Source organism: Curcuma longa, chromosome 11 (assembly GCF_044706935.1).
Source record: "Curcuma longa cultivar G26 ecotype Majalengka, Jawa Barat chromosome 11, ITB_CL_G26_1.1, whole genome shotgun sequence".
Classification (NCBI taxonomy): Eukaryota; Viridiplantae; Streptophyta; class Magnoliopsida; order Zingiberales; family Zingiberaceae; genus Curcuma; species Curcuma longa.
In genome coordinates, this window is record NC_133871.1 from 26173078 (window position 1) to 26198258 (window position 25181).

Sequence of the window (25181 nt, forward strand, 5' to 3'; positions counted from 1 at the left end):
ATAATTCATTTACTATCGATATCCATTTTTTTATTTTTTAAATTAGAAAAGGGCTACAAAATTGAGGAATAAATAAATGAGAAAAATAAAAATAATAATATTTTATACGAGTCAGCGATAGAATAAATAAATAACCAATGCAAATGTTCCCCAAAATTGAAGGAGGAGGTATGGAACGTCGCCGGCGGCCAAATTCGCTGAGGCTGAGCCGAAGAACACCATTGTGCCGTTCGCCGACGTCAACCCCGCCGCGTCAGGATTCCGTTCGCCGCCGTTGGGCTCTAAACTGCATCGCAGAAATGTGATTTAAAAAAAGGATGATTATTATGAACTGGTTTCGTGACTTTTGATGCTCCATCATGTGCTCTTCTTCCTTGATCGAGCATCAAAGCATCGTTGAGAATTTCGATAAGTTTTGTAGGCGATAGCAAATTGATCGGGGCAGCCCGGCCGGCGGCGTACCTGGTGGTTTCGGGGCAGAATGTGACAGCGTAGCCGGCGGCGGCGGCGGCGTCTGTGGGGCAAGTGAACGTGGACGACGCGTCGTCGTACGCGTAGCTGTACGCTCGCGGGCATGCGCTCTTGAAGAGTTCTGAGTACGGTGTCGGCCCGCACGCCGCCGGGCTGCCGAACTCCCCGCTGCAGCAGTACCTCGCCGTCCCGAACGCCCCGCATGCGCTCTTGCACGCCACCGCCGTGTTCCCGGCCGCCGCCACCCTCAGCTCCGGCGGGCACACCGCGTTCACATCCGCCGCGCACCATGTGGCGGCGCACCCCGCGACGGTGCCGCCCAGCGGCGCGACGAGCACCGGCAGGTTGAAGCCGTCGACGAGGCTGACGTCGTAGAAGTCGGTGGCGCCCGCGCCTCCGAGGGTGAACTCGGCGAGGGTGGCAGGCGGCACCGCTCCGGCGCCGCCGCAGGCGACAGCGCCAGTGCCGCAGTCGCCAGTGCCGCAGACGAACCGGCCGGAGGCGGAGTCAGCAGAACACAGGGTGCGGGCCCAGAGGCGGCCGGACCAGGGGACAGGGGCGGCGAGGGCAAGGGACTCACCGGGCGCCAGCGCGAAGCCGGTGGAGTCGAGGGCGGCGGAGCCGGCGTTGGAGAGGACGCCGGGCCAAACGTCGTACCCGCAGTTGTTGGTCACCGTAAACGTCGTCGATAACACGGCTGCAACAATCGATTAACGGGAAGATTAGCGATCAGTTAATGGAACTTAAACATCGATTGTGGAGTTAAAGGGATCATTAATTGATTACTTTGGAAGGAGGAGGAGATGATGAGGAAAAGGAGAAGAGAAAGGAGAGCCTGCATTGTGAATTGAAATTTAACAGATCAGATCAGAGATTAGATGGAAGAAGAAGAGGAATCAATTAATTTAATATATAAAGAGTTAATAAGGAATTAAATAACTATTGGTGGTTATTTTTTTATCATATTAAACCAACACAAAAGCTAAATCAATAGTTTACAAAATCCAATTTATATCTACCAATAAGTTTGCAAGAATATTGTTGAATAATCTTCTATTCACTTGCCCCGATTTTATCTGATTTTTATCTTTGGTTATTTTCTTAATTTATGGTGATATTGTTTTTTTCCATTTCGATTCTTACCATGAATTTATTATTTATTTCCTCCTTTAGTCATTAACGAAAAAGGAAGGGAGGAGAAGGAAAATTGAGTAGAAGGAAAGTATTTATATTTTTCTTATTTGAAAGGAACGGAAGATTCATTAATATAATATGTATTACCTTGTTTAGGAGAAAAGAAAAGGAAAGAAGATTAAATATATAAGATTACAAAAATACCTTTGCTTCTTAAAAAAGATAATGCATGTAAAAAATAGATAAGAAATTATAAAATTCTGTCAATATTGCATGTAGAAATTACGATATGGAAGATCCTAAAATAGACAATACATGCTCTTTAGATAATTTCCTGTCTTTGAAAGAGGAGAAGAAGAATATTAGGATTATCTTCTATGTCCTCTTGAGTCTTGTCCTCGAAGAGATTTGCTGTGATGGCCGACACTGATGTCATCGAGTGCGAGCGGTTGGATATTGTATGGTGACAACGAGCTTTGTGTGGCAAGCAATGACGTAAAGATGAGATATCTAAATATATGAGTTGATTTGAGAATTAATATTTTAAAATAAAGGATAAAATTTAAATATTTTTGAGTTCCACTTCTCCTTCCTTACATCCCAAATCGGAGTGTAAGAAATTCTAACGATTCATCAGTGTGTAAGGGTAAAATTTACCCTTCTTTTCTCTTCCCCTCCTTAATTCACTCTATCCCAAACAAGGATTAAAATTCTCTATTCTCTTATTTCTCCTTTCCTCCCCTTCCCTCGTCTCCTCCTAAAAAAAACATTAGTGGTATAGCATTATCTTGACCCAGTTAATATAACAGTTTATACACTCCACATCAGTAATCACGTAATACCTTAGATTTGACTTGATCAACATAGGTTTCACGTGGTATACATTGACTAAGTCAATAAGGACTTGAGTTAGTTACAATCCTAAATTTATAATTAGGACTTGAGGCAAGATGTAAGTTTTTAACGTACCCTGATTGGTGTAAAGCCACAGAATCGAAAACCAATGATAAAGAGCGATCAGAATCATTGGTCAGCTCACCCTCAAGATTCACATTCTATCCAATAGTCACCACAGGTTAATCTTAAACCTCTTATCATATATTTTTTGTCATGGTGAACTAAGACACAGAGCAACCAGTCCTAGGAAACATACTAATCAAAAGGATAATACTTTGTTGATTGAGGAAGACGTGGGTGACAAGCTAAAGCAACTAACGAACCAGTATGTGATGATGATGATGATGATGAGGTTGATAAAGTATTTTATGGTGATGATCATAAGACCTTAGTCATTCGCAAGAGTTTGTTGACTCCGAAAGCCGACACGGAGGAGGATGACTAAAGTAGGATGGTCAAAGATAGAAATGTTGCATATTTGAGAGATATTTCTCAACTTTCTAATCCTCTTATACGAGAGAGAATAATATTCAGAGTCCTGATTCTTCAATTTCTGGAGATATGTTACCTACATTTTTAGACAGAGAAAATATATCCATATCTGAGAATTTGAGTTTTTGTACAGCAGAAAGACAAACCAAATGTTCATGAAATTTTTGAAAGTGATTTGCATCTCCAACTATCTGCTACGAAAAGATTTCTTTTACGTTCCAAGAACTCGATTGAGTAACCTAGCACTATTTCCCAACTCAAGGTGTTTGGAGAACGTCATTCACTTTGCTGAAGGTACTTTGAAGCAAATGGTAGGAAAGAAAATAGTTCTGATTGGATCGAAATTATCCACATGGTTCTGGAAAACAATACAATTTCAACAAATTCTCCTAGCTTTTTTTTATCATAATCAACTTGGATCTTCTGATTTATAAGTTCACAGGAACATTTCAGAATTTATAAATATCGCTCCTTGCTATATTTTCTCAAATACTACTGTATGAATATAGTAATTCAACAATAGAAAAGGGTCCTATGGACAATCAATACTACTGTGTGAACATGGTAAGTTTCAACTATACGGCGGAAAAGGGTCCAAATATGTCGTAGCTGGGAATCAAAATGTCCTACCGTTGCACCATTGACATGTGACGAACTCTACAAAACTTAAAGCAATGATGAGCATTGGAAACAAATTATTGAGGCACTCAAAATTGATTGTGATAATTCACTAGATACCAAAGACTGAGTTATGCTAGAATTGTTAAAAGACAAGATGCGGAACTGGTTGTCGATGGAACATAAAAAACAACAAACAAGTATACATCTTATTTCTGGTCTTAGATACGAGTGGGTTTTGAATCTCATTCTTGAGCATGGTGTTGGTGAGTATAAAAAGCTTAAATTTAAAGATAGGAAGATTGGACCTTGTAAAATATTGTAGAAGGTCAATGATAGCAAGTTAGGTCCTTCTAATCACTTGAAGACTTTTGAATATGAAACACTTAAGTCCTTGCTTTATGGTTCTTGATGAGATCATCCTAAACTCAAGGACGAGTTCTTTTTAACCCAGAACAACTAATACAAGAGGATTCAAGAACACAACCAATCTGTGTTATCTGACATGACTATGCCCCCTCTTTTGCCTGACAAGGAGCAACCGAGGTTGATGCTTCGTTTTGCACTGAGGAGCAACTGAGGCTGCGAAGAACACAACTAGCTCATGCCCCCAACATGTGTGTTTCATTCTGCATTTGACCAGGAACAATTGAGGCTATAGAACACGGTTAGCCTGCTAACACGGGCATGCTTCATTCTGTGCCTTGACAACAACAGTTGAATTTTCCAACAAGGAACACAGCCAACCCGTGTCCCCTACATGACCGTGCTATAGCACGACCAAGCTGTGTCTTACTGACATGGTTGTGTTATTCCACCGCATAATCAACGAATAGTTTTCCAACAGGGAACACAATCTACTTATGTTTCCTAGCATGACCATATAACTTAGCACGGTCAGGCCATGTCAAGTGACACGATTGTGTGACACCATCGAGGATCACCAAATGATCTATTTTGTTATTTTAGGATTGGTTTCATTTTCTTTGTACCCGTAGGATTTTAAGGCTATTTAAACACTTATTTTGATTGATGTTAAATATTCTCTTAGTTTTGTGAATAAAACTCTTTTCGTTTAAATGAGCTCCTCTTCGTTGATCGAATTTCCTACATCTATCTCTGTAATTCCTACGAGGAAATGAGCTCGTAGAATAATTGCTATTCTATTTGACATCATATTGAGAGCTTGGTAATGCTTATCAAGAGCTCAGTAACATTCATAAGAAGCTCAACTATATTTTGAGCTCTTCAGCCGGGTTTAGTAAGTTTAAATCTAAATCATTAAAATATATCTATTTGATTGCTAATAAATGAGAGTCAATCGAGTTCAGCAAAGGGAGGTACGTCAATTATGAAATACGTGTTAAGGGTTTTTTTCATCAACTAATGACAATTACAGGTGTAAGAAAAAGACCTCAATTACTTCAACAAAAGTGGTCTCATGATCATCTGTGAGGAGGTAAATCAAGAAACTGTAGTTGGTTATGATGAGGAGGGCATTATCTTGACTTCAACGAAAAAAAATAAAGTAAAAAAACACTAATTACAATAGTTATAGAAGGCTAGAGTTAGAATGATAGCAGTATCCATAGAGGCCCTAATATAGAAGAAACATCTTCTCTTCTCTTTATTTATAAATTAGGTAATCATTCAAGCAGAAAAAGTATGGTCAATTCATCATAGCACCTCTATTTTGACTAATATTCTCCAATCTATTTCTCTATTCTTTTCTCTAAGTCTAATTTAATCATCAAAGCGGCTACACCAAAATACGTCTTGGCCCTTCTTCTAATCTCCAGTTGAACTATTTCAGAAAGGAAACAGAGTGCTAGGGAAGTTGAAGCAAGGTGCTTGGTAAGATTAACCCAATTGAAGGAAGTTATTTCAACAGTAGCTGATATAATTAAAGTCAACAAAGGAAACTCTATGAGCGTTGACTCATCCCTCGATCATGTATATTTACTGTGAGAGTTTCAGATCGAAACACCGTGTAAAATATACATTTTTAACATTTTATCAAAAAATAAACACACTCAAGATGTAATATCACCAAATTACACATAATTCTACGGTCAATAATAATAATAATAATAATAAGCCAATAATGGTCATGCCTTCCCCTGCATTCTCGCGAGAGTCAAACCCGCGCAGGCGTTGACGAAGTCGCCGTCTATGAAGTCCGCGGACAGCACCTGCAGCCGATCGGCGATCCCCTTCTCGAAGGCCTGCGCGATGAACAACCTCGCGTACCCGCGTATCCGCCTCGTCACCGGCCGCACGCAGACCACAGGGTTGTCCGCCTGCGGCGTCGCCGTGTTCTCCACCCGGTAAAAGTACCCCCTCTCCGCCGCCGGCTTCTGCTCCCCCAGACGCCGCATGTTGTTCTCGAACTTAGTCAACGGAAGGTCGGTGTCCATCCAGTGGTCCCGCAGGCACTGCGGGCCCCACAGAAGGCCTCCGGCCGGCGGCGGCGGCGCCTTCCGCGGCTTCCACACGCACACTACGCGCCGCGGAAGCACCTCGGCGACGGTCTTGGCGAAGACGGCCTCGTCGTGGGGGATGAGGAAGTCGCCAAGGCGCTCGACGAGGAACTTGTCGAAGTCAGGGGGGTCCTCGTGGCCGAACTCTGTTCGGAGCTCCAGGACGACGAGCTCGTGCTTTGTTTCGGCGAGGAATCGCTCGACGTCATCGAGGACGCGGTCGACGGGGTAGGAGACTAAGGGGCCGTGGCAGACCCGGCGATCTTTCTGGACGCGAAGGTCGAGTAGGCGTGCTCCGAGGCAGAGCTGGCGGTAGACGGAGAAGGACTGGCACTGGGCGAAGGGGCGGGTGATGCAGGGGATGCCGATGGCGTCAGTGGCAGAGTCGTGGGTCCCCGGCCACACGATCTGATGGAGCCGGAGCTCGCCGGGTCCGAGGGCGGACATCCAGACCTTCCGGTCGGCCGGGCGGTAGTCGGAGCCGGGGAACGCGGCTCCGCAGGAGTCAAGGAGGTCGCGCAGAGCTCGCTTCTCGTAGGCCACGGCCTTGCAGTGCTGCACTTGCTTCGAGCACTGGCCGCCCATGAAACTTATGCCAAAGAGCGACGGAGATTAAAGAAACTTATGAAGAAATCATTCAAAGAGTTTACTTTGCATATATCTTTGTTGGGAGTGGTTGTCGTCTGGTTGGTGGTGATTAAAATACTGAAGTGATAAGGAAATGCAAAAAACATGGTCAGTTTGGATCTTTAGGGATAAGCTCGGAGATTACAAAGAGGGACAATGATTTTTCAGTTCTCCCAATGAATAATGATAAAACTAAAATACTCTAGAATTGTCACGTTGACCTCCTTGAAATAGACTGATGGAGGTTGCAGATGTCATAGATGACGTAATTATTTTTAGGGTAAAGATTAAAATTTAAATGAAGGTTAGGGTTCAGATTGACCTAGCAAGATGAGTCAATATGAATTCGAGAACAATGATCCCATTAGGATGAGATAGTTGTCGCATTCGGCTTGGGCTGTACTTCAGACTCAGTATAGGCTTAGTCTTAGACCTCACTTGGGCCTCCAAAGTAATCTCGTCCGGCCTTAAAGTCTCATCTTGACCGTCTCGATCTCGGCCATTTTGATCTCGACCGTCTTGGTCTCGACCATTTTGATCTTGACCGTCTCGTCTCGGTCATCTCATCTCGCCTACGCCACCTCAGCTGGCTCCGTCCAGAGACCCACTTTTATGTTTTCTGTGAATCAGTGCCTTATATGGACCTACTAAGGGGAACACAAATATTTTCACAGACATACGATGGTCAAGAATATATATCAGGCGGTTACGAGGTTGTCAGACATGATCCCCTCCGTATACTCTTTTTTTGCATATAATTCCAAAAGGAAACAGAAGTAATCAACACCCATCAAATTTGGTCTCCTTATACACTTCTATAATAATACTGCTCTAGTCCATGTGGAGATGCTCTCTCGACGGCTATATAAATCCTAAAAAAGGTTTTCAAGAGGAGTTGCTGCTTCTCTCTTGGAGGTTCGACTCTAAAAACTCTTCTGACGTCATCTTCTTTTCTGTCTACATTCCATTCCTGCGGAAGAACCCTAACTTGAGCATCGAAGTGGTCTATCGAGACTCTTCGACGTCATTCTCACCTCTTGTTGAAGTGTACTTTAGGTTCTCATCATCTTCTCTTTCAAGTTCCGATAAGAACTCGCATATGTCGAATCGTTTGTTGATTGATGGCTTGACCATTGTATTTAACGGGAACATGGATCTTTCTTCTTCTTGCAATCACAATGGCTTCTCTTTCTTGTTCTTGCAATCACAATGGCTTCTCCTTCTTCTTCTCCTTTCTCCTTCTCTTCCTCTTTTCTTATTCCTTGGCCAATGGCATTGCCGATGCCCCTTCCGTGGCAGTTAGCGACCGAATTAGCGACCGAACTCTGATTCGGTCGCTAAATTAGCGACCGAAAGCAGTTTCGATCGCTAAAGCCCATAAAAAAATTTTTGTTATCAAATTAACTCTAAACTTAACGATCGATTCATTTTTGATCGTTAATTTAACGACCGAATTTAATTGCGGTCGTTAAATTAACGACGGATTTGTTATTTCGATCGCTAATTTAACGACCGAAATTGAATCAGCGCTAATCAACGACCGAAATTGAATCGGTCGCTAGTTAATGATCGATCTTAAATATCGATCGTTAAATTAGCGACCGATTCAATTTCGATCGCTAACTCTGTCGCTATTTAAAGTTATTTTTGTAGTAAAAGGCGCTGTCATTCCCTTAGTCACGATTGTGATGGAGATCGAGTAGCAAATTCGCACAAGAGGATACGAAAATTTTTATTATTACTTTTAATAATTTTTATTTTTAATAATTTTAAAATAAATTGATATTTAGAGTAATTTTAAAATTTTTATTAATTTTGTAAATTTTATTTTTTTTATATTTTAATATTTTAAGTTTGTTTAAAATTTTGAGTTCGTTATGAAAATTTTCTTTAGAATTTTTTTATACAAGTTACAGTTTCGAATTTGTATAAGCATCTTATAGTTAATGTTTAAGAAAAATTTTTTTGTTTAATAATATTTTTGACAGTGCCATTTATTTTCTTATCTCCTAGTATTCTTTTGAATCAACGGATTTTAGAAGATTGTTTCCAACATTTGCAGTCGATCAACGGAATCAATATTACCCGTAGGATAATTGCTATATCGTCTTGTATCAGAGCTCTTAGATCAGATAAATCGTTGTCATGATCATGGTCGTGTTCGTGATCGTGATAGACAGATTCCGACTGAGGAAGTCTTACACCGTGATCGTAGCACCCAAGACGAGATTCTTGATCTACATAGATAAGTTACAAAGTTATCTCAACGTCTAATAATGCAAAATATAAAGGATCGTAAGTTCTTTTATCCTAATTCTTCCACTTTTAAAAATTTCTATCACAATCACGAAAGCTATTGTCGAAAAAAGCAGCATGAAGATATTGGATTTCCTATTGATCTTCTCGAATTTTTTGACACTGAGGAATTTGTTGATTGATTTAATGAAGTGGAGAAAATTTTTTATTATGAGGAAGTGTCCAATCGTGTAAAAGTCAAACTGATTGTAATCAAACTCACCGACCGAGCATCAATATGGTGGAAGCAGTTGCAACACTCATGAGACAGACATGACAAAATTAAGATATCTGATTGGGAGAAGATGAAGAAAGAAAATGAAAAATACTTTTCATGCAGTCAAGAACAAATGTGATAAGAAAAATGAGATCAGAGAACCACCAAGATTCAAGTCTCAAATTGTGCGATCATCAAGGTCGTAAGTTCCTATATTCCCCTTCTAAAAAATCTTAATTTCCAATCGAGGAGAAATGTCGAAGTGCAAGTTTGGTTTTGAGGGATTTGGGATCAACCGTCCCGCCACCTACAACTTTGAGAGAATATCCCGCCACCTACAATTTTTCTTAACCAGTCCTACTCTCCCAATCATCCGATTATAGGAGACGACGAAAACGATGACACGTTCAAAATATTTGATAATCCAGTTTATGACGATGTTGACGAAAATAAAATAGACCTAGTTGAAGTATTAATCGAAGACCAGAAACTCACTTTGTCCGACGGCAATCAGCAACCTAGTTTATCTATCGACAGAGTCCCAATCTCTATCGTCTCACCTTGCATTGACTCAGCGCCTCAATTTATTCAACATGACGAAGATGAGACCAAGTCAACTAGCCAGCCAATACATGACGAGATACTTTATGATGATGCTAATGAGGTCAATGAAGTTGGGTTTGATGTTGGGAATGAGTGTGGCATTGTTGCGGTAGCAAGGCAGCGTAGCATTGATGAGGTTCCGAATGATATTGGCGTAAGGTCACTCCCTTCTACAGATTTGCAACCTCTTCTAAAAGTATTATTTTTTGATTGCAGCATTGATTCAAAAGCAAGTGCAAATATTATTGAGAACTGGTGAACTAGAAATCATGCTGAAGAGGTGTATATGTTGATCCACCTCAATGAAGAGTTGATAGCAGTAAAAAGACTTTCGAAAAAAATCAAAGCAAAGACTAATTAGTTAAACAATGAAGTGCTTCTATTTGTCAACGATTACAATGACATATCTAAATTTCAAAACGAAATTATGAATCTTCTTCTTAGACGACCATTTGATACTATTCTAAATTCGAAGACGAGTTCTTTCAACCTGGAACGAATGAAACAGGAAGATTCGAAAATTTTTATTACTAATTTTAATAATTTTTATTTTTAATAAAATTTTAAAAAATTTAATATTTAGAATAGTTTTAAAAAAATTTAAATTTTTATATTTTTAAAATTTTGAATCCGTTAAAAAAAATTTCCTATTATAATTTTTTCTTTCATTCTGGCCACTCTGTCCTCCGACTGCCCTACCCACGCCGTCACCCCTCCCCTCCCCTCCCCTCCCCTCCGGCAAGTTCACCCTTTCCCTTGTCCGCCACTGTACTGCGCCCGGCGCCGGCGCCCTCGGCAACGACTTCTGCTTCATCCAGGTCCAGGACACTGTCTCCGGCGGCGGCGGCGTAGCGTGGGAGTCCTCTTGCGACAATGGCGTCGTCGACAAGGACGGCCGGGAGGGGAGCTGGAGTGGAAAGCCAGCGCCGAGCCCCGGGTCAACCAGCTCTGCGGCCTTCCCGGCTCCCCGGGGCTGGCCACCGGGGAACCGCCCTTCGTCGCGCTGATCGGCGGCGGAAGCAATCCCCCCTTCGGCCAGCCAGTCAGCAATACCGCCACTACCGGTGGCAGCGACAACCAGCTTCCAATTACACCTGACCCCGACGCGGACACGGAATCACCCTCATTGCCGGCGCCTGCGCCGTTGGCCGGAGACGAGGATCTTCCACCAGCAAGTGAGGCCTTTGGGCAGGAGGCCGTGAAGGGGAAGCAATGGCCATTCGTGGACAACAGTCCTTGCGACAGTGGGAGCTCAAGGAGGAGGCATTTGGCGTTTTGACTTTTTGACTTTTGACTTTTGACTTTGAGAAAGGTAAATAAAAATAAAAATATGTGAGATGAGCGTTTATTTGCATGCATGAGTGAGGTGAGAATGATGAATAGGGTTGTAGGGATTAATTGTTATGATGTGGTTGGTTGTTGGGGTCATTCAATATTGTACTAGTAATTTGATTAATTTCCCTCTTGAATCGCATACTCGTATTTTAGAGTAAAAGGTAGCCTTCGGAGTATATCTGAGTTAGTTATAATGAAATAGACTTACAGAAGAGTAAAAGATGATGATACTTATCACACTGTCCGTTCTAAAATCTTATAAAAGAGAGGTAAACTATGATATCGAACTCTCAAAAAAATTGATGCACCGACCTAAGTAACCTACATTGAGAGGACTAGCCATACATACATATCACATTTGGCCTAATGGATCAATCAACACTGTTGATGGGAATCAAATTATTTGTTTATTTAATGACTTTTTTGCTAGAGAAAAGGTTAGTCAATCAATATATATATATATATTTTTGTTATTGTTAAATGGATATATAGCTCAAAGAATCTTTAAGTCCTCAAACCAATTTCGAGCCTCCAATAGCCCAAGCTATCCTTGTTACTAGAGAAGCTTACCTAGTGTTGATCTCTTCATCCTCATTGTTCTTCAATCATCTTTTTCATTGGACTAATTGGGTTGTAATCGAGCTAAATTTTATAATGTTCTTCGATAAGTTAATCAAGTCAAATCAAATTGAATGAAAAATGAATCAAATTATTGAAACGGATGTTCAAGCTTGATTGACTTGATTTCTCTTTTACTTGTTTGTTTCAAACTTAGATTGAACTTGATTCATTTCTATATTAGCGAACTCTCAATTCAATTTTTTTGTTTGTTTGAAATTTTTACGTTTTTAAATTTATTTAGTTGGTTAATAAATTTGATATTATAAAATTATTTATTGATTTTAATTTTTTATTTAATTATAAATTTAATAAGAGTTTTATTGATGAAATAGTTCACGAATTACTCGCTTACCCTAATTTTACTCACAGAGCATCGCTAGTTTTATTTTATTATTTTTCATATTTTGTCGGCAACTAAGAAAATATGGTAACTCGATATAAGTTCTTACCGCGCGATGACGAATAAATAGTCAATCTTAACTCCCTTTCCTTATACATTAATTTATTTAAAAATTAAAAAAAAATAATTTTTAAAGATCATGCAAGATGGATTTTCATAACAGGCTTAAATTATGATTTTTTTTTTAGTTGAAACGAATTATGTTAATTTTTATTGGCTGAAAAATGGCTCAAATAAGGCAAGACTTCCATATTTCGTTGCGTTCCCAAAATAATTCGCAAGATTTTTGTTTCCTTCATTATAATTATTTTTTATTCTTTTTTTTTTTAAAAAAAAACCTATCTCTTTTGATATTACACGTGTCGACTCAATGTTAACCGGCCTCGCCTTCATAGTTTCTCTTCTCCGTTGGGTGTATAAAACACACAGCGCACACTACTACATTCCTATCCTTTCTTCGGCTTCTCCAATCTTCGCCGCCGCGGTCGCGCCGCCGTCTCCCATGTTTCCTTCGGCGGAGGAGCTCCGGGTGGCGCTCACGCTCCTCGAGCTCGCCGATCTCATCCTCGAGCGCCGTCATCCGCGGCCGCCTCTCGACTCCCTCCGCTGGGCCGGCCGGAAGCCCAGATCGGTCGCCTCCCGTCGCCGTCGCCCTCTTCAGGCGTCCTCCCCGCCTCCGCCGCTGGTCGGTAATGGCAACGAGAGAGAAGCAGCCGCCGCCGCCGCCGCTTCGAGCCCCACCACGCCGCTCTCCTTCCAAGAAAGCGGCGGCAGCGAGGAGGCCGATGCCCGCCCGGATCTGGGGGCGGAACGCAGAAAGCGGAGCCGAGAAGTGAGTTTGCCGCTTTGCGAGGAGGGCGTCCTGCTCACCGAGCCGGGGCCAGAGCACGGCAAGCGGCGCTGGAAGGTAAGCTTACCCACCCCTTCACCCTTACTTCCTTCTTCCCCTTCTCGATCGAGTAGCAATCCTTCTGTTTCTTTCCCTTTTTTTTCACATCGATCGTTTATTTTGTTCAAGAAACAAACACCGTAAATGCATTAATTCTTCTACGAAACTGATCCAGTTAATTGCGAGAGAGGATCGCAAATCCCCCTCCAACACTTCATCATCGATTTTTTCCTACCAATCCCACCAGGTATCCTTCAAAATCAACTCCATCTATATCTTTCCTCCTTTTTTTTTTTTCAATATTTCTTCATTATAAAATAGATTGATCGATTCTTCTTCCAGTTTTCCTTTTTAATAAATCCAAGCTGTGTTTCTCTTAGGCAACGAAGCAGCGAGAAGTGGTATCAATTGGCGGCGGCGGAGTCGCGGACCCAATGGCAGTCGACCACCACCCATGGCCGGCCGCCTTCTCGGCGTGGGTCCAGCCCACCGGCGGCGACGGCCACCGGGGGCGGCAGCAGCAGTCTTCGCGCGCCGCCGTCGGCCTCCCGGATCTAAACGTGAGCCCAACCGAGGAAGAGGAGCAGCTGCTGCAGCAGCAGCAGCAGCGGGATCGGGTGTTGGGGTTGCAACAGCGACAGCAGCAGCTGATGGCGTACAGAGCCGCCACGTCACTGGCGAGGAAACGGCGAGTCCAAATACAAAGGGAGAAGAGGTCTTCTCTCCTTCCTTACAATTCCAAGTAGGCAGAGGGATTAACGCGACAGTCAACCTGCCATTTTCCTTCTTTTTTTTTTTCCTCCTAAAAGAAAATTAATTAGATGGATTTAAGACGCTTTTAATTTTTGGAATGCCATGTTAAATTAAATCAAATATTCCTGTTGAACCGGATTTGATGGAACGCGAAATTGTTTTAATTTCTGTTTTCTTTGAGGCAAAAATTAAAATAGTGCTCCAAACAATTAAAATGATGTTTCTTTTTTTAATATCCATCCTATGTTTGGTATTAAGAATATTTTTTTTTAATTTTAATATTATTATAATCAATTTTTTTAATTTTAATTAAAGTTATTATATATAAACTACTATTATATACAGTGTTGTATTAACTATTATAGTATGTAATAATTATAGAATAGTTATTATAGACTATAATACTTAGTCTTAACCGTTACAATAACAATTATATTAAAATAAATAATATAATAAAGTATCTTTTTGATTTGTTTAAATAACACAGGATGGAAAGCTCTTTTGATTTTTATACTTTTCTTTTGAGAATAATCGATTCGATTCCATAGAAATTTTTAAATGATCATCAAAATAAATTCAATAGCATTTGCAATAAATAGTCCAACAAATCTGACTTTGTTAGATCTAACTTCTCCAAAATTCACTCTATAATGCATCAAATGTTTAAGAGACTTCAAAAGTGTTCTACCATTTCTATAAAAGATAAATCTATCATTCCAACGGTCCCACACGATCAGTCCTACAACTATTTATGAAAAGATAAATCGAAAAACTACAATTGATCACGATAAAGGAGTACATTATCTCAACTTCACATAAACGTTCTACCATTACACCATAGTCCGGGAGCGAATATTCAGGTATGCCTAAATTGAGTTAATCTAAATAACAATAAAAAATAAAAAAAGTAAAAACTTCCTTTTAACTTAACAAACTAAAGTTAACAATCCACAGTTGCTTTAAGGGCCTAGAGTAGAGGCAACATAACACAAACAAAGAATTCAACGTCGTAACTCAAACTGATCCGTGCAAGAGATCAGACAACACCAGCAGGAAGCCTTAGCACCAGTTGCCCACCAACAAGACTGCAGGAGAAACAATCAGTTAATGAAATAATAGGCAGAATTAGAATCTGGCAGAAACACAAACCCTAAAAAACAAAAACAAAAATAAAACAAAAAAGTATTCACCTCTTCACGTAGTAGTAACAGAAATCAGCAAGGATGAAAGTCTGAACAATTTCAGCAAGAAGCACCATTGATGGCCACAAGCCATACCCCAAAGCCGTCAACAGTCTTCCGCGAGTATCGACCACCTAGAAAACAATGTGTTGACCTTGAGAATATTTATTGTTAAAAACAATAGAGTTGATAAAGTACATTGAGGCAAACATTATCTTTACTTGGGTGTAGGAATTTAACTATTTAAATAATTTACTCGATCCAATCGTTCACTTATTCTAAGTTGAAATTTTGGAGGGGAACTTCAAAAATGCTAGCTAATGATAGTTTCCAGCTCATTTGAATCTTTGATACAGTGGAGCTTTTTTTTCCTCAGTCTCCCTCGCATCCAATTCATTTTCCCATCACTCATAAATCTACCAACATGAAGCCAAAAACACTTGAAAATGACAACATTGTTTGCTTATTTTCATTTGTCTACTTTCTTAATCATGAGTTATAAAACAGGCAAAAGCAACATAATTATATTAAATTGAGAGGAAACCATGGTTTCAAATTTTATATTGCAAACAAAACCTGTCAGTTCATGACCTGAAGCTGAATTTAAATATATGAGGAAAAGAATAAAACTAACCTAGATAGGGGAGTTGCATTCAACATGCTTGTGTGAATACAAGTAATCATACTGATAATGTCTTCAATGATGGAAGAATCAAGTCATAGCCTCTGAGCAATTTTAAATTATAAATGTCGATATAAATGATAGAATTTTGACCTTAATGATTTAAATTTGATCAAGATAGCATAAGGATAAAATTAAGTCAACACATGTGTAGTAAAATTTTGACATTGATATTAATAATGTAACAACCAGTAGAGAAGGCAAGTCATGTATAGAAAAAGAATTTAATAAACAAGGATATGTCAAATTGGTTATTCGACATTACAATTACAAATTCAAAAAACAAAAATTGCAATAATGATGACAATCTAACACTTAATGAGGACAAATTATCATCGCAAACAACCATAGTAAACTGCACAGAGCCACAGAATTTGTTTGGATTGTAAATATATGGTTTTGTAAAGTATACAAAACTACTACTACGAAAAGTCGAAACTAATCACCTTTAGACCACTAGAACAACAAACACTTGTAGAAAAAACATTATGGGCAAGCTTAGTGATATAAGTCAAAAATCGAAATCAAGGTGACAACATAGTAATACCAATCCAAGAACGAATCAATATAATTGATAAACAAAACTTCCAGGTTCTATTCTAAACCATGCTAATCATAGACATAAGAAAGTCAAGGTATAAAAATGAATGTGAAGGTGATATGAACAGATTTCTATGAAACGACAAGTATCATACTAAACCAGACCTGAAGGACCCAGTGAGCACAACTCAGAAATCTCGCAACCCCAAGAGCAAAAACGTAGTGAGCCGTGAATGGTTCCACAATCTGAAAAGCACATTTGAAGATATATATTTCAGATTTTATTTTTGAATATGCAAACATCGCTTAATCCAGATTCGACCTTTGTGTTCTGCATCAGCCGTAGCTGGGGCAGCACTGAAACAGCTTCCAAGAAAACACAGAAGGCCCAACAAATCCGATTGAAAATATTATGTGATGTTGAGGGATGGACTGCAAGGGCCAACAAAGCACAAGGCACAACCTACAATTACATAAATAAAGGCGATTGTTGTTAGATCTTGTAAAAAGAAATGCAAGCTACTTATAACCAAAAGAGACAAGTTTCAAGATCCATGTTAAATTTGCTGACGATAGTGTGACATGTGCAGCTTTACGTTAGGCAATAATGCTCAGTCATTTCACAACCAACATTCTAATAGAAATTATTTAAATCAAGTAATTAGTAGATCTATATTTAATCCAAACTAATCCTCACACTTAAGTGAACTAACCTCAATATAAAGGATTCAGTTCAATAAATTTAATCTGGATGTTGACTAAGAATGCTAACAAAGAAAATTTGTAGATATAGCATGATCCATGAAGCAAACATATGCAAGAGATAAGAGGGGCTACATGGTTGACTAGAATTGCACATAACCCCAAAGATTGGCCTGCATTAGTTGTTTTCAAAAACTTGAGGCGAGGCTCATCGTAAAGTATAAAGTACAAGTTAGATCTCAGATTAGTTACTTTATAACTTGTCAATCCCCCTTAGTATCACGACCAAAGATATCATAAAACAATGAGATAGTGAACAAGAAAGTCATTCACAACACTTCCTCCTCTCCTCTCTTTATCCCACTCTCCTTATATCGAGTATGATAAGACATCCAACCAATTAACTGTAAAGATGATTCAGTCCAAGATAATATTTAAAGAAGTCCTGCAAACACAATGAAATTAAATTGTCGATTTGATGGTGTTTGCAGGACTTCTTCAAATATTATACGGGACTGATCCATTATTACATTAACATAAACATAGGACAAGAAGACAACACAGTTCTATCCTTTGGGTAAGTAATGATCGAATTATAGTGCTTACCAATCTCCTTATGAGCGTAATGATATTTTTCCTAATTGAAGAGCAAAAGGGTATGTGAAGTAGAATGAAGCTAACTTGTGTGTAGAATGTAGATAATGTTTCATTGCATTAGGACTTTCATAATCTAGATGAGATGTCTCACCACATAAGATATGGCAAAGTTATCCTTGTCCTCCATGTAACTTGTCCTCAATTTAAACCTGATCATGTAAATGACCCAAAGAGTAGTAACAAGCGTGGCAGTATCTAGCACTGTGTGTATATCATATTCCATCACGAAGCTGCAGTAAAATCTCGCAGCTAAAAATAAGGCTGTTAAGTCCTGAGACTTCACTGAAAGTCCTGCAAATTGAGAAAGTACGAAATGAATATAAAACCTGTAAATATATAAACATATAAGCAAGGGGAAACTCAATAAAAAACAAAAGAATGAGCTCAACCCTAAAAGAGGAATTTTTTGAAGAAAAAAAAAATAGTAACATCACAATGAGAGCAAAATTTTCGTTCTAGACAGCGGATAGTGCATCTTCTAGTCAATCCGCAGGATGCGGAAGAAATCAAGAAGACAGTTGCTAGATTTTCGCAATCCACCTCAGTAGCATGAAGGCAAAATTTCTTAAATCCGGAGGAGATCAAAACAAAGAAAAACAGAATAGAGAAAAGGGAAACAAAGTGAAAGAAAGGGCACCGGCGCAGGTCCTCTCTTTGATGAGCTTATAAATAAGAACACAGATTCCTAGAGCGTGAACGGCCTCGGCGGCGACGAACAGGTTGTCGTGATCGTGGACGATGAAGCGAAGGAAGACGAGGGCCGCCATGCCCGCCACCACAGAGAGGAACGCCTTCACCTTCGGCGGCTGCCGCTTCACCCATGACACCACCGCGTGGATCGGCCGCCTCGCCCCTCTCATCGCGCCGCCTTCCCTCGCGCCGATCCGGTCTCCTCGGGCTCCAACCCAAAAAGAGGGCGAAATAAGGAGCGAAAATTTACTCTTTACTCTTTGCTGTGCCCACGCACAGTGAACCAACAAGCGGGGCCCGCATTCGGTGGCAGGTACACACTCGGGTTATCTCCATAGTCGTTTATGCTAAGTCAACGTATGTTGACGATATTTTGGTGGAAGACGTTGACATGAATCCAACTTCGCATCAGATTTTCTATCGACAAACCGTTGACCATCTGTTTGCAGATATTTTTTTTTTGACAAAAATGAAAAAAACGCTCCTTGTTATAGTTTTAGTCGCCAATTTTAGGATAAATTTTAGTAAAAATAGAATCGAAAAGGTTCCCGAATAGATATTATCTAGTCGAACTAGTGAAATCTAGAATCGATCCAGATGAACTACTTAGTCGAGCAGACAGACCATAACCGGCCATAACAACTATAAAAATCTTAAATTTTGCTCAAGTGAATGCATATGGACACAAAGAGCAACCAATTGAAACATACTACCAAGTCACAGTGATGGTAGCTCAGTTGTAGATCTCTCATTCACAGTTCAGTTTAGCATCGCAAGATACAGTATCGAAACACAAGTCGGTAGGCGAGAAGAAGTCGAAAAATATCGAAGAACCACTAGTCCAAGTCTTATAAACAGAAGTTTCAAATTTCAGACATTAATTTCTGAAGAACAACTAGTCCAAGTCTTATAAACAGAAGTTACTTAACATCAATGGTTGAATTCTATGGGGAAACAGGAAGAACATTTGTTCGGTACGAAAATAGTTTCAGCTGTAACAATCACGCAAGATGAAGTCTTACACAAATCTCAACTAGTCCAGAAATTATCATGAAAAGTGCAAGAATATTACCACAAATTAAATCGAGGAAGGAATGTTTTACACCTTGAGGCATACTGAACAAAGATTTTCTTATTTTGAGCTTTTGTGCTGAACGCCCCCGGGGCATAGCTGAGTTGGTTACGACGCAGCAGAGTTGCAGAAGAAACCGACAAAGGTTCGAATCCTAGCGAAGTCAAGCAATACCCTCCTGCGTCGTGACCAACTGCAGTTTCTCGATTTAACTTCATAAATGATCGTGGAACCGATTGTATGGGGCAGGGTGACGGATTTCACCTTTTTACAGAAGAAAAGTGAATTTACGAATGGCTATTTACAGACCGTCTTATTGCAAGGCATAAGAAAAATTTGTTAAGAATGCAAGAGAAGTAAAATTCTAAATTTGCTTTATCTAAACTATTAAACAAAAAGTATTTCCTATCTAATGTAGAACAACAATTTTCCAAAATAAAGTTTTATAGAATAATCTATAATTATTATAGACTATATAATCAATCTTACCCATTACAATAATAATATTTTTAAAATAAATAGTATAATAAAGTATCTTTTTGATTTTTTTTTAAAATAGCACTTCATCATTTGGAAGGTCTTTTGATTTTTATTTTTATTACGATTAATCTTGAAAATAATCGGTTCGATCCAATAAAAATTTTTGAATGATCATCAAAATAAATCCAACAGTGCTTGCAATCGATGGTCCAACCATCCAACTTTATTAGATCTATAACTTCTCCTCAAAAGAAACTCATTCTACAATACGCCAAATGTTTAAGAGGTTGCATAAGCGTTCTACCATTGCACCATAGTCAGGAGTGCAAATATCCATGTATGCCTAACTTGAGTTGATCTAAATAACAATAAAGAATAAAAAAAGTGAAAACTTCCCTTTAACTTAACAAACTAAAGTTAACAATCCATAGCTGCTTTAAGGGCCTAGAGTAGAGGCAACATAACACACAAACAAAGAATTCAACGTCATAACTCAAACTGATGTGTGCAAGAGAGCGTGCAAGAGATCACCAGAAGGAAGCCTTAGCACCAGTTGCCCACCAACAAGACCGCAGGAGAAACAATCAGTGAATGAAATAATAGGCAGAATTAGAATCTAATTCTTTGGCAGAAACAAAAACAAAGCAAAAAACTATTCACCTCTTCACGTAGTAGTAACAGAAACCAGCAAAGATGAATGTCTGAACAATTTCAGCAAGAAGCACCATTGATGGCCACAAGCCTTCCCCCATAGCCGTCAACAATCTTCCGCGAGTATTGACCACCTAGAAAACAATGTGTTGGCCTTGAGAATATTTACTGTTAAAAAGAATAGAGTTGATACAGTACGATGAGGCAAACATTATCTTTACTTGGGTGTAGGAATATAACTATTTAAATAATTTACTCGATCCAATCATTCAGTTATTCTAAGTTGAAATTTTGGAGGAGAACTTCAAAAATGCTAGCTAATGATAGTTCCCAGCTCATTTGAATCTTTGATACAGTGGAATTTTTTTTTCCCTCAGTCTCCCTCGCATCCAATTCATTTTCCCATCACTCTCATAAATCTACCGACATGAAGCCAAAAACACTTGAAAATGACAACATTGTTTTGCTTATTTGCATTTGTCTACTTTCTTAATCATGAGTTATAAAACAGGCAAAAGCAATATAAATTATATTAAATTGAGAGGAAACCATGGTTTCAAATTTTATATTGCAAACAAAACCTATCAGTTCATGACCTGAAGCTGAATTTAAATATATGAGGAAAGAATAAAACTAACTTAGATAGCGAATACAAGTAATCATATTAATAATGTCTTCAATGATGGAAAAATCAAGTCATAGCCTCTGAGCAATTTTAAATTATAAATGTCGATATAAATGATAGAATTTTGACCTTAATGATTTAAATTCGATCAAGATAGCAAAAGGATAAAATTAAGTCAACATATGTGTAGTAAAATTTTGACATTGATATTAATAATGTAACAACCAATAGAGAAGGCAAGCCATGTATAGAAAAGAATTTAATAAACAAGGATATGTCAAATTGGTTATTCGACATTACAATTAAAAATTCAAAAAACAAAAATTGCAATAATGATGACAATTTAACACTTAATGAGGACAAATTATTATTGCAAACAACCATAGTAAGCTGCACAGAGCCATATAATTTGTTTGAATTGTAAATATATGGTTTTATAAAGTATACAAAACTACTACTACGAAAAGTGGAAACTAATCACCTTCAGAACACTAGAACAACAATCACTTGTAGAAAAAACATTATGGGCAAGCTTAGTGATATAAGTCAAAAATCGAAATCAAGGTGACAACATAGTAATACCAATCCAAGAACGAATCAATATAATTGATAAACAAAACTTCCAGGTTCTATATATTCTAAACCATGTTAATCATAGACATAAGAAAGTCAAGGCATAAAAATGAATCCGAAGGCAATATGAGCAGATTTCTATGAAACAACAAGTATCATACTAAACCAGACCTGAAGGACCCAGTGAGCACAAGTCAGAAATCTCGCAACCCCAAGAGCATAAACGTAGTGAGCCATGAATGGCTCCACAATCTGAAAAGCACATTTGAAGATATATATTTCAGATTTTATTTTTGAATATATATGCAAACATCGCTTAATCCAGGTTCTACCTTTGTGTTCTGCATCAGCCGTAGCTGGGGCAGCACTGAAACAGCTTCCAAGAAAACACAGAAGGCCCAACAAATCCGATTGAAAATATTATGTGATGTTGAGGGATGAACTGCAAGGGCTAACAAAGCACAAGGCACAACCTACAATTACATAAATAAAGGCGATTGTTGTTAGATCTTGTAAAAATAAATGCAAGTTACTTATAACCAAAAGAGACAAGTTTCAAGATCCATGTTAAATTTGCTGGCAATAGGGTGACATGTGCAGCTTTACGTTAGGCAATAATGCTCAGTCATTTCACAACCAACATTCTAATCGAAATTATATAAATCAATCTAGTAATTAGTAGATCTATATTTAATCCAAACTAATCCTCACACTTAAGTGAACGAACCTCAATATAAAGGATTCAGTTCAATAAATTTAATCTGGATGTTGACTAAGAATGCTAACAAAGAAAATTTGTAGATATAGCATGATCCATGAAGCAAACATATGCAAGAGATAAGAGGGGCTAAATGGTTGACTAGAATTGCACATAACCCCAAAGATTGGGCTGCATTAGTTGTTTTCAAAAACTTGAGGAGAGGCTCATCGTAAAGTATAAAGTACAAGTTAGATCTCAGATTAGTTACTTTATAACTTGTCAATCCCCCTTAGTATCACGACCAAAGATATCATAAAACAATGAGATAGAGAACAAGAAAGTCATTCACAACACTTCCTCCTCTCCTCTCTTTATCCCACTCTCCTTATTTCGAGTATGATAAGACATCCAACCAATTAACTGTAAAGATGACTCAGTCCAAGATAATATTTAAAGAAGTCCTGCAAACTCAATCAAATTAAATTGTCGATTTGATGGTGTTTGCAGGACTTCTTCAAATATTATATAGGACTGATCCATTCTTACATTAACATAAACATAGGACAAGAAGACAACACAGTTCTATCCTTTGGGTAAGTAATGATCGAATTATAGTGCTTACCAATCTCCTTATGAGCGATACTAATTGAAGAGCAAAAGGGTATGTGAAGTAGAATAAAGCTAACTTGTGTGTAGAATGTGGATAATGTTTCATTGCATTAGGACTTTCATAATCTAGATGAGATGTCTCACCACATAAGATATGGCAAAGTTATCCTTGTCCTCCATGTAACTTGCCCTCAATTTAAACCTGATCATGTAAATGACCCAAAGAGTAGTAATAAGCGTCGCAGTATCTAGCACTGTGTGTATATCATATTCCATCACGAAGCTGCAGTAAAGTCTCACAGCTAAAAATAAGGCTGTTAAGTCCTGAGACTTCACTGAAAGTCCTGCAAATTGAGAAAGTACGAAATGAATATAAAACCTGTAAATATATAAACATATAAGCAAGGGGAAAGTGAAAAAAAAAAAAAAAGCAAAGAATGAGCTCAAACCTAAAAGAGGAATTTTTTTGAAGAAAAAAAAAATAGCAACATCACAATGAGAGCAAAATTTTCGTTCTAGACAGCGGATAGTGCATCTTCTAGTCAATCCGCAGGATGCGGAAGAAATCAGTGCACAATTTCGCGATACACTTCAGTGAAGGCAAAATTTCTTAAATCCGGAGGAGATCAAAACAAAGAAAATCAGAATAGAGAAAAGAGAAACAAAGTGAAAGAAAGGGAACCGGCGCAGGTCCTCTCTTTGGTGAGCTTATAAATAAGAACAGAGATTCCTAGAGCGTGAAAGGCCTCGGCGGCGACGAACAGGTTGTCGTGATCGTGGACGATGAAGCGAAGGAAGACGAGGGCCGCCATGCCCGCCACCACAGAGAGGAACGCCATCACCTTCGGCGGCTGCCGCTTCGCGACTGTTCAAATAGCCGCTCTAAGATTATATTGACTTAGTATTGTTCGTAGGATTATATATAGAATTAATTTTTTGGGATAAGTAATGAAGTAAAGTATTTTGATTAATTAATTCTATATTGATTATTGGAGATTGATCTCGGATGTTTATCCTTTTCGTAAGACACGGATTCTTATAAAAAACATTAATTTATTATTTATTTCAAAAAATTATATAATAATTCTATATATAATCCTACATCAATACCAATAAATATAAAAATATTAATAAATTTAATAACAGATAATTAATAAATTTAATAATCTTATCTAAATTAATAACAAATAATATATTCTAAAATATAATATTTTAAAAAAATTATTTGAATAAATGTATCTAAGAATCTTATCATTGATATATACACCATGTGGATCGGCCGCCTCACCCGCTTGATCGCGCCGCCTTATGATTAGATCTGATCTCCTCGATCTCGAACTACAAAAGAGGGCGAAATAACGAGCGAAAATTTACTCTGTACCTTCTTGGTTGTGCCTACGCACAATGAAACCAATAAGCGGGGCCCGCATTCGGTGGCAGGTAGAAACTCGGGTAATCCCCATAGTCGTCTTTCCGAAGTCAACGTCCGTTGGCGATATTTTGGTGGAAGACGTTGACATGAAACCAACTTGTCATCAGATTTTCTATCGTTCCGACAAGCCGTTGACAAACTGTCTGCTTCGCTAAATGATTTTTTTTTTTTGACAAAAATGAAAAAGACGCTCCTTGTTATAGTTTTAGTCGCCAGTTTTAGCAGTTCGGATCTTCTGTGTCAAAACCTCTCTGAATCCCTGAGGCACTCAGAAACGACAAAACTGTGCACGCGGATCGCACGTGAGAAAGTTCGCCAAAAATCCCGCCCCCTCCTCTTCCTCGTCGGCCCCCTCCTCCTCGCCAAAAACCCTCACTCACTGCTCGAAGCCAAATTACCACCAATCGTTATTCGTTCGCCGGTCAGAGGAGGAAGAAGAGGTGAGGCGGGAGCTGCTGCGCCGTCGGTGCCGTTCGAGGAGGAGGAGGGGGCCGAGAGGAGGGAGCGGGGGGACTTCGTTCACCGATTTGAGGAGGAAGAAGAGGCGAATCGCCAGTCGGAGGAGGAAGAAGAGGCGGGGGCTTCGAGCAACGCGGGTGGAGGAGGAATCGCCGGTCGGAGGAGGAGGAAGAGGCGGAGGCTTCGAGCAGCGAGGGTGGAGGAGGAATCACCGGTCGGAGGAGGAGGAAGAGGCGGGGGCTTCGAGCAACGAGGGTGGAGGAGGAATCGCCGATCGGAGGAGGAGGAAGAGGTGG

At 39.2% G+C, this 25181-nt stretch overlaps 5 protein-coding genes and 1 pseudogene across 6 annotated transcripts; 2 read left to right on the forward strand and 4 right to left on the reverse strand.

Annotated features, from left to right (window-relative positions):
• Positions 1-111: 111 nt before the first annotated feature.
• LOC141837457 (thaumatin-like protein 1b) lies at positions 112-1178 on the reverse strand (the record flags this gene model as incomplete). The annotated part of the gene is made up of 2 exons (XM_074724854.1): positions 112-286; positions 463-1178. Coding segments are annotated over 2 exons (891 nt in total), but the record flags the coding sequence as incomplete, so codon positions are not given.
• A 4384-nt stretch (positions 1179-5562) lies between these two features.
• LOC141841354 (uncharacterized) lies at positions 5563-6677 on the reverse strand. Its single transcript, XM_074729512.1, has one exon. It carries the CDS (start codon positions 6675-6677, stop codon positions 5721-5723), a length of 957 nt encoding a protein of 318 aa, XP_074585613.1. The 3' UTR covers positions 5563-5720.
• Positions 6678-10547: 3870 nt separating this feature from the next.
• On the forward strand, positions 10548-11113 carry LOC141837459 (uncharacterized; annotated as a pseudogene).
• Positions 11114-12647: 1534 nt separating this feature from the next.
• On the forward strand, positions 12648-13978 carry LOC141842010 (uncharacterized). Of its 2 annotated transcripts, XM_074730221.1 has the most exons (3): positions 12648-13097; positions 13255-13326; positions 13460-13978. In XM_074730221.1, exons 1-3 carry the CDS (start codon positions 12693-12695, stop codon positions 13823-13825), a joined length of 843 nt encoding a protein of 280 aa, XP_074586322.1. In that variant the 5' UTR covers positions 12648-12692; the 3' UTR covers positions 13826-13978. The 2 variants fall into 2 exon arrangements, with proteins under 2 accessions (XP_074586322.1, XP_074586323.1); XM_074730222.1 differs by lacking the exon at positions 13255-13326.
• Positions 13979-14731: 753 nt separating this feature from the next.
• LOC141838887 (uncharacterized) lies at positions 14732-18494 on the reverse strand. Its single transcript, XM_074726499.1, has 6 exons — positions 18232-18494; positions 17686-17885; positions 16558-16698; positions 16401-16481; positions 15023-15147; positions 14732-14917 (listed from the first exon to the last, which is right to left on the reverse strand). The coding sequence occupies exons 1-6, from the start codon at positions 18452-18454 to the stop codon at positions 14869-14871; spliced, it is 819 nt and encodes a 272-aa protein (XP_074582600.1). The 5' UTR covers positions 18455-18494; the 3' UTR covers positions 14732-14868.
• A 1718-nt stretch (positions 18495-20212) lies between these two features.
• On the reverse strand, positions 20213-23840 carry LOC141840216 (uncharacterized). Its single transcript, XM_074728135.1, has 6 exons — positions 23677-23840; positions 23139-23338; positions 22018-22158; positions 21857-21937; positions 20497-20621; positions 20213-20378 (listed from the first exon to the last, which is right to left on the reverse strand). The coding sequence occupies exons 1-6, from the start codon at positions 23831-23833 to the stop codon at positions 20330-20332; spliced, it is 753 nt and encodes a 250-aa protein (XP_074584236.1). The 5' UTR covers positions 23834-23840; the 3' UTR covers positions 20213-20329.
• Positions 23841-25181: the final 1341 nt, after the last annotated feature.

What these genes read in the sequence shown, in the direction of transcription:
- LOC141841354 (XM_074729512.1), bottom strand. Translation starts at nt 6,677, where the DNA reads ATGGGCGGCCAGTGCTCGAAGCAAGTGCAGCACTGCAAGGCCGTGGCC.
- LOC141842010 (XM_074730221.1), top strand. Translation starts at nt 12,693, where the DNA reads ATGTTTCCTTCGGCGGAGGAGCTCCGGGTGGCGCTCACGCTCCTCGAG. An exon ending in ACGGCAAGCGGCGCTGGAAG is followed by an intron (nt 13,098 to 13,254) that starts GTAAGCTTACCC and finishes AAACTGATCCAG; the next exon opens with TTAATTGCGAGAGAGGATCG. An exon ending in TTTCCTACCAATCCCACCAG is followed by an intron (nt 13,327 to 13,459) that starts GTATCCTTCAAA and finishes TGTTTCTCTTAG; the next exon opens with GCAACGAAGCAGCGAGAAGT.
- LOC141838887 (XM_074726499.1), bottom strand. Translation starts at nt 18,454, where the DNA reads ATGAGAGGGGCGAGGCGGCCGATCCACGCGGTGGTGTCATGGGTGAAG. An exon ending in GTGCTCACTGGGTCCTTCAG is followed by an intron (nt 15,148 to 16,400) that starts GTCTGGTTTAGT and finishes ATTGTTTTCTAG; the next exon opens with GTGGTCGATACTCGCGGAAG. An exon ending in TGTTACTACTACGTGAAGAG is followed by an intron (nt 14,918 to 15,022) that starts GTGAATACTTTT and finishes TTTCTCCTGCAG; the next exon opens with TCTTGTTGGTGGGCAACTGG.
- LOC141840216 (XM_074728135.1), bottom strand. Translation starts at nt 23,833, where the DNA reads ATGGCGTTCCTCTCTGTGGTGGCGGGCATGGCGGCCCTCGTCTTCCTT. An exon ending in ACTTTGCCATATCTTATGTG is followed by an intron (nt 22,159 to 23,138) that starts GTGAGACATCTC and finishes ATGTAATTGTAG; the next exon opens with GTTGTGCCTTGTGCTTTGTT. An exon ending in GTGCTCACTGGGTCCTTCAG is followed by an intron (nt 20,622 to 21,856) that starts GTCTGGTTTAGT and finishes ATTGTTTTCTAG; the next exon opens with GTGGTCAATACTCGCGGAAG.